The sequence below is a fragment of the Sinocyclocheilus anshuiensis genome, unplaced genomic scaffold (genome assembly GCF_001515605.1).
Source record: "Sinocyclocheilus anshuiensis isolate Anshui unplaced genomic scaffold, SAMN03320099.WGS_v1.1 scaffold478, whole genome shotgun sequence".
In the NCBI taxonomy this organism is placed as follows: Eukaryota; Metazoa; Chordata; class Actinopteri; order Cypriniformes; family Cyprinidae; genus Sinocyclocheilus; species Sinocyclocheilus anshuiensis.
Window position 1 is genome coordinate 1,278,017 of NW_015542376.1, and position 8,565 is coordinate 1,286,581.

Consider the following 8,565-nt stretch of genomic DNA (forward strand, 5'->3'; position numbering starts at 1 on the left):
TAATGGCTAATATTGCCCACAATCCATTGCGCTTTGGTGAAGGATTCTGTCCAGAACTACAAACATGAATAAAACGCGTTAAAAACTACAAACATGGCGGATGTGCACGACCGGCGGTTAGGTAGAGAGGCTTAGAAAAAGGGGTTTGAGTTACTAATATTCAGCATTTAACCTGGTAAAAAATATTTATTTAATGTTATCTGTGTTATATTTCATCTGCAACAGCAAAGTAAACTTTTATAAACATCCGTTTGGTCGTTAACTTTTAAATGCATCATTATGCATAAAATATGAGCAGAGTTCTCGGCATGAAAGACTCGCGACTGGCAGATCAATGTGGTGCTACTTTTCTCTCCAATACGGTAGAAAGTTGAATGAAATGCAATGTGGAGGATGTTAAGTGTGACAAGATGATTGACAGGCCAGTTTACAGTGACAGGGTGCGTGTATCTATGCCACAGTGCGTCCGTTAAGATGCAGTTGTATGACGTGATAGTATGTCCCAAAGCTTGCCTACTCTTCTACTACATACTCAAAAGTGTGTACTTTTTCTTCACCAAAAGAGTACATACTTTAAGGGCGTAGTATAAGTAGGCACATTGAGACAAAGCATCTCTCTCATTCAGCTCAGCTCCGCTCCAACAATGAACTGTTACAATTATACACTTATTTTCACATAGCTATGAGAAGCGTTAAACATGGACGCGCACGTGCAGTTGCCGTACTGTATTAAAGCTTTAATCAGGATAAAACCATATATTAAAAGCTAACATAAGCAGTAGCATTTACAAATAACAGCGTATCTAAAAGTATGAGACAACAACAAACATAAAACATAGGCCTACCATTAAAAGCCGTGCTTGCACAGGTTCTGCATGATCCTCTTCAATAATTTCATCTGCTTCTCAATCGGGCTCAAACTGATAAGCGATATTAACGACGCCGTTGTTTACAACACAACTGGAGCACATGCCGCTGAGGGGAGGGGCGGGATGTTTAGACACGCACTAGAGACGGTTGAGCCAATCACAACACACTGGTCTAGCTAACCAATCAGAGCCCATCGCCTATTTATGAGGGCGGGGCTTCATAAAAGAAGGAAATGATCTGCACGTTTCTCAGAGAAGGGACAGAGCGGTGTGGAATAAAGGTAAATTATGTGAAGAAAAGAAAATGCGTTTTTAAAAAAAACGAAGCATTAACACATGTTAGACTGCACCCCATAAACACAATCAAGCCTACAAAAAAACCAGTGAACCACCCCTTTAACATATGTCCATTGCTGCCTTGTACTGCTAGTTTTTGATTGATTGGTTGATTGATTGATTATTTCTTGTTTTATGATGTACAGGAGAAAGCTGGACCTGTTTGCCAATGTGGTTCATGTGAACAGCCTGCCTGGATATAGCACCCGCCACAATAACCTGGATCTGGTCATCATACGGGAGCAGACAGAGGGAGAATACAGCTCTCTGGAGCATGAGGTATTTGTTGTGCTTAAATCATTTATTTCTGTGTGAGGTACATACGTTTTACGGTTTTGATAATCTTTCCCTCCCATGGGCTGTTGACCAGATATTTGAGACATTGAGTTGAACTCGAGAACCAGTGTTAATTTCTTGAATGAAACTTTATTTTGAGCTAATTGTTCTCAATGAATTAGTTGATCCGATTCACATATTGGGCTGAAAGATCCAACAGATCTGGAAGGAATCATTGTCAGTTATTTAAATTTAGGTCTATTTCACACGCAAAGCTTACATATTGCTTTGAAATATAACATGCATCACATGAGCTTTTATGATGCTTTGTGTCTTTTTTGTTTTTATGCTGAGATGTGGTTACTATCAACTATCGTGATATGAAATAAAAAAAAGAAAAAAATCTGATATTTTCCTTTTGTGTTTTACAAGAAATAGTACAGGGGTTTGGAAAAATGTAAGGGTGATATAATGACACATTTCACACAAAAAGTTAAAATTATTGCTTTAACACAAACATCTTATTTAGCATGATTCATCAAACATGTAAAGACAATCTAAACTCCTTTCTACCACTTTTGCTTTAACATAAATATGATAATAGTTTATTGCCCCTTTCTAAAACAGAATCTGCAAAAGTAACTTTTGAAGCATATTATTTTCTGATACAATATAGGGGTTGATTCTGTTTTTTTATTTATTTATTTTCTGACATGTTGGTGTTCTATCTTTAACTTGGCTGTTATAAGTTGCACTGAGTAAATACAGCTGGTTAAAACAAAAACTGTGTACGTCTTCATTTCAGGCTGCAAAGCAACAAAATGTGATTATTTTAAAGGGGGGTGATTCTTTTCTATACCCACTGTAAACGTCGACTTAAAAAAAAAAATCTGAAGTAATTTAGATCGTCCCCAACATTACCAGGCAAAAGTTTTTTAAAGACGTCTCTTATGTTCACCAAGGCTGCATTTATTTAATCAAAGTACAATAAAAACAGTAATATTGTGAAATGTTATTACAATTCAAAATAACTTTTTTTTTGTATATTTTAATATATTTGAAAATGTAAAATATCCCTGTGATGGAAAAGCTGAATTTTCAGCATCATTACTCCAGTCTTCAGTGTCACATGATCCTTCAGAAATCATTCTGATATGCTGATTTGGTGCTCAAGAAATATTTCTTATTATTATCAATGTCAAAAACAGTTGAGCTGCTTAATATTTTTGTGGAAACCGTGATATATTTTTTTCAGGATGTTTTGATGAATAGAAAGAACAGCATTTATTTGAAATGAAACCCTTTTGATCAACTTAATGCATTTTTTGAATTGCATTAAGAAAATTATTAATTTCTTAAAAAAAAAAACACTATAGTGTACATCTGCATTATGAGCACCTCTGTGTTTGTAGAGTGTTTCAGGAGTGGTTGCATGCCTGAAGATCATCACCAGAGAGAAATCTCGCCGCATCGCTAAATTTGCATTCGACTACGCCACCAAGAAAGGCCGCAGCAAAGTGACCGCTGTCCACAAAGCAAACATTATGTAAGTGGGGCAGTATTATTCTGCCATGCAGTTTTAAAGCTAAACACATAGACACACTCACCTCGGATTATCTTTGCAGGAAACTCGGGGATGGTCTCTTCCTGCAGAGCTGTGCGGAAGTGGCTGAGCTTTACCCCAAGATTAAATATGAAAGCATCATCATTGATAACTGCTGCATGCAGGTATAGTTTCTTGTCTTTTATTGTTAATGACCAGCAATGAGAATGGCCTATATAAGTAGTATATTCTTCTGGGGCCCACAGCTGGTCCAGAATCCTTATCAGTTTGATGTGCTAGTGATGCCAAATCTCTACGGCAACATCATTGATAATCTGGCAGCAGGACTGGTGGCGGAGCCGGTGTAGTTCCAGGCGAGAGTTACAGTGCAGAATATGCCGTGTTTGAAACGGTTGGTGACTAAATCTTGTTTTTCATTCCTTCTTTCATTATACATCAACTGTAACAGTTACAGACTCAGAATAAACTGCTTTGAAGTGTGTATGACAACTTAACAGTGATTCCTGTCGTCTTGTATTTACAATCAGGGAGCCAGACATCCCTTTGCTCAGGCTGTCGGCAGGAATATTGCAAACCCTACTGCTATGCTCCTCACTGCATCCAACATGTTGAGACACCTCAAGTGAGTCTTCCTCTGTTGTCCAGCTTTGATATTCCATATTTACTTTGTTTGACAATCATATCTTGTTTTTACCCTTTAAATTTTACCTTTAATCTGTGTTGACCACATATTCACATTCAACATGGTTTTCATCTCTTAATTCGGACAGTTTGTCATCTGAATTTGCCTTTTACATGTTTTGTGGTCCTAAGTTTGGAATAATTAGGATTTAAAAAAAATATTTTTTTAATGTTTTTGAAAGTCTCTTGTGCACAACAAGGCTGTATGTATTTGATTAAAATACAGCGAAAACAGTGATATAGTGAAATATTACTGACATTTAAAATAACTATTTGCATATATTTTAAATTATAATTTATTCCTGATACAATAGCATAGCTTATTACAGTCTTCAGTGTCACAGAGGAATAAATTACATTTTAAAATCTATTCAAATAGAAAACAGTTACTTAAATTGTAATATTTCACAATATTACAGTTTTTTTTTATCAAATAAATGCAACATTAGTGAGCATAAAAGACTTCTCTCAAAGATGTTTAAAACAATGTTAATTATTCTAAACTTTTGACCAGTCTTGGTAATTGTATTTATGCAAGTGGGTTTTTTCTTTCAGTCTTGAGTATCATTCAAACATGGTGTCTGAGGCTGTTAAGAAAGTCATCAAGCAGGGCAAGGTAAGAGATGATTGTGTGTGTTTGTGTGATCATGTCTGAATGGGAGAGAAAGGTGTATTGTGTGGCTGATAGAACTATATGCATCTTACATATGTGCAAGTGTGTTTCAATGTTTTTCTGAGTTCAAGATGCCAAGTTTATTGTTGATGGACGTTTATGCATGTAAATCTGTATAGTCCTGGTGGCACTGGTTTTCATCCTAATTGGTTAGTTTCCTTTGCAATTGGCTTTGGAATTATGACCCTAACCACAATACAGCACTATATCTTTACACTGAAACACTTTAATAAATGAATAGTTTTAGGCTATCCGGTTTTGTTTCTGCATTACACTTTGGTTGAAGCCCTCTGTGTTTTATGTGGACAGTTGGGGCTTTTTGGTTAGTTTTGTGGGTTGAAGTTCTGCTAACTATCAGACTTCGTCTTTTCTTTTATGACTGTCATCTTATTTAAAGACCTCATGTGATAGTCTGACAAGGGCCTTTTTCTTTTTCGTCTTGACACGTCTTTCGCCACAGCCATATCACCCTGTAGCCCAAGACTGGTTGCCCACTGAAGCTAAGCAGGGTTGAGCCTGGTCAGTACCTGGATGGGAGACCTCCTGGGAAAACTAGGTTGCTGTTGGAAGAGGTGTTAGTGAGGCCAGCAGGGGGTGCTCACCCTGTGGTCTGTGTGGGTCCTAACGCCCCAGTATAGTGATGGGGAGACTATACTGTAAAAAGCACCTTCCTTCGGACGAGACGTTAAACCGAGGTCCTGACTCTCTGTGGTCATTAAAAATCCCATGGCACTTCTCGTAAAGAGTAGGGGTGTACCCCCGGTGTCCTGGCCAAATTCCCTCCACTTGGCCCTTGTCAGTCATGGCCTCCTAATAATCCCCATCCATTGAATCAGCTCTATCTCTCTCTCCTCTCCACCTGTAGCTGGTGAAGTGTTACTAAAAAAAATAACGTTCAAGCATTAGCACAACTGAAGACAATTATGGTTTGCCGTTGCCAGTCAAAAGCACATGGTATTTTTAATAGAGGAATTGGGCTAACAGACAGAAACTAAAAGCCACAAAATGCCAAATCTGATTTCATGGGGTCTTGAATCCATTATTATTATACATTCAGTTCATTGACACAGATGTCCCTCAGTGTATACATTCAACTTCAGCTTTGGCATTTCTAACGAATTTCCTCCTAATGGAAACTCTGTCATGCAGTCAAATTCTAGGCTTCAAGTTTGTGCTTGTCCATAAATTCTGATGTGGTCTTCACCTTCCCTTTCTCCACCTTTCCTCCTCTGCCGTCACATCCCGTTCTGGGTGTACGTGACCATCTGTGTGTCCCAGGTGAGGACGCGAGACCTAGGGGGTTACAGCACCACTGGTGACTTTGTCCGTGCGGTTGGGGCCAACCTGCGCCATCGGACTGTTTGAAGATGCTTGCCAATGTCTATCCCGGATCACATGCCACTTCTGATCTGAATATGTTCAAAGACGATTTTAAAGCAGCCCTGTCATATTATATTTTCTTTCTCCTTTCCCATTTCTTGCTTTCTTTTTCTCTCCTTTTTCTGGCTGGTTACTGATTTCTGTTTCTTTTAATGCATCCATGTACATTTATTTTCATATCTGTTTGTCACAGTATGCATTTACATTTAGTCATTTAGCAGACGCTTTTATCCAAAGCGACTTACAAATGAGGAAGAAAATGTTGAATGATGAAAAAGTATGCATCTTTAACCTGAATTACACTTCTGTTTAAAAGTTTGGGGTCGGTAAGATTTTTGAAAAAAAGTTTCTTATGCTCACCAAGGCTGGATTTATTTGATCAAAAATACAGTAAAATTGTGAAATACTATTACAGTTAAAAATAACTTTTCTATTTTGAAATCAAGAAATGTATTTCTGTGATGGCAAGTCATGATCCTTTAGAAATCATTCTAATATGCTGATTTGGTGCTTAAGAAACATTTCTTATTATCAATGTTGAAAACTGTTGTGCTGCTTGTTATTTTTGTGGAAACTGTGATATTTTTTCCCCCAGGATTCTATGATCAATAGAAATTTCAAAAGAGCAAAGTTTAATTACTTGAAAAAGTCACCCTAAACTTTTGAATGGTAGTGTATGTTTGACATTGCTTTACTGAGCTTTTTTGTTCACTCCAGTTTTAAGTTAAAATTGACGTTTAAGTTAGATAGTTAACTTTAGTTTCTGTATTCTGTATAATCTCTGTTTGGGGCTGGTCCTCGTCAAATTGCCTTTGTGATTCCAGGACCTCAGTGAATTTGATTATCAGCAAGTTTTCATAAACTATTTGGCATATTGAGACTGAAGTGCCAGCAGTGATACTTGATGTTTTTGCCCTTCTTAATGTTACTAATGTAAACATCACTAATCAAATCTGCTGCTGTCGTAAGTCAGATGGGCAATTATTGGATTCATTTGATGATGCAAATGTTGTGAGCAGGAAGTCTGCTTCGTGCCATTGATGACTGATTGATATCAAAGGCAAATGATATCTCTCTGCCTCTCAGACATTGCGGTACTGATCTGACATGTTGTCTTTGTATTTTTCTAAGCTCAGCACCTTCAGTATTAATATTTCCACTCTTACCTTGTTTGGGAAGGTGGAAACCACACATTTCAATTTACAAAGATTTCAAGGTTTATTCATGCTTAAGATGAACTGACCAATGTTTTGTCATGTGATTTTTTTTTTTTTTTTTTTTTTTTTTTTTGTGCCATTGATGACTGATTGATATCAAAGGCAAATGATATCTCTCTGCCTCTCAGACATTGCGGTACTGATCTGACATGTTGTCTTTGTATTTTTCTAAGCTCAGCACCTTCAGTATTAATATTTCCACTCTTACCTTGTTTGGGAAGGTGGAAACCACACATTTCAATTTACAAAGATTTCAAGGTTTATTCATGCTTAAGATGAACTGACCAATGTTTTGTCATGTGATTTTTTTTTTTTTTTTTTTTTTTTCAATGCCAAGAATTAAATATGTAAAAACAAAAGTATTGAAAAGTGTCAGTTTGTAGTCACTGGTTGTATGTGGATTGCTTGCATTGTTTGAAGACCTTCATCCTCATTTGACATTCTGCATTTAACATTCACAAACTGGAAATCAAAATAAACATCATACCCTAAATGTGCTGAATGTTCAAGAAGTGTGTGTGTGTGTGTGTGTGTGTGTGAGGACAAACTGTTTTTGTTTTATTTTCTTTAGGTGCACCATAAAATGTAAAATATTTTATTGCTCTTTTTGGTGTAGGTTCGCACCTCAGACCTGGGAGGCTACGCGACAAGCGATGAGTTCACCAGGGCTGTCATCTCTAATCTGGCCATCTAAACCAATCCCAGCGCGCTCCACAAATATCATTTTAAGAACAATCTGCAGCACTGGTTGTCCAGTGTCAAACTCTTTTGGTCCAACATTTCACATTTCAAGCCTTGCTATTGGCCTAACTTTTAGATTATCACACAGTGTACAATAGAGCTCAAGATTCATATGTTGTCTCTATCCAGAGCCAATGATATACCAGACTGTACTGCTTTATGATGCTGCTTAAAAAATATGTATTTATTCAGCTATTTATTACTTAATTGCAATTGCTACTTGTTTAATTGTTACCATTAATAAAATATTATATAATATTCTGGCAAATATGTTGTCTTTTTTAGTAATATTGCTCTAAATGAAAACTGTATGTGCTATACAAAGTGATGGCCTTGCAATAAGAGAAATCTTCCATTAGTCATCTACAATGACCATGTTTACATGGTTGAAATATGATTTAAATATGTACAAGTATTATATAGAAAAAAAAAACAATAAATATTATGCCAGAATATAATAAAAACAAAAGAATGAGAATATCACTTATTCATAAAATCTTTATGCAATAAAAAAATTGTTTGGAGTCAGACTATTTCTCTTTTTTTTATGCTGAATGTCCTCATTGTTATTAACTAAAAGTTTCCCACCCAGAAAATATTAGTAATATTGAAAGGTAATTTCAGGCAATGCATTAACTAAAATTAACAATGAGCATTTTTTTTTTTTTTTTACGTATTTATGAGGTTTTACAACTTTTGATTTTAATAATGTATTAATAAATGTTGAAATTAAACATTAAGATTATTAAATGTTTTTTTTTTTATTATTAGTTCATGTTAACTAATTTTGTTAACAAATGGCATCGTTCATTTTATAGAATAAAAAAA

The 8,565-nt window shown here is 36.0% G+C and overlaps 1 protein-coding gene across 1 annotated transcript in view; it reads left to right on the forward strand.

The window, feature by feature from the left end:
• Window positions 1–8,179, forward strand: part of LOC107692319 (isocitrate dehydrogenase [NAD] subunit beta, mitochondrial-like) — a 23,750-nt gene extending 15,571 nt beyond the window's left edge. Inside the window, exons 4-10 of the mRNA XM_016491301.1 lie at window positions 1,352–1,484; window positions 2,894–3,027; window positions 3,107–3,209; window positions 3,291–3,436; window positions 3,573–3,667; window positions 4,282–4,342; window positions 7,613–8,179. Of these exons, the coding sequence (XP_016346787.1) occupies window positions 1,352–1,484; window positions 2,894–3,027; window positions 3,107–3,209; window positions 3,291–3,392 (472 nt within the window). The 3' untranslated portion in view covers window positions 3,393–3,436; window positions 3,573–3,667; window positions 4,282–4,342; window positions 7,613–8,179. The remainder of the gene's footprint in view (window positions 1–1,351; window positions 1,485–2,893; window positions 3,028–3,106; window positions 3,210–3,290; window positions 3,437–3,572; window positions 3,668–4,281; window positions 4,343–7,612) is intronic.
• Window positions 8,180–8,565: the final 386 nt, after the last annotated feature.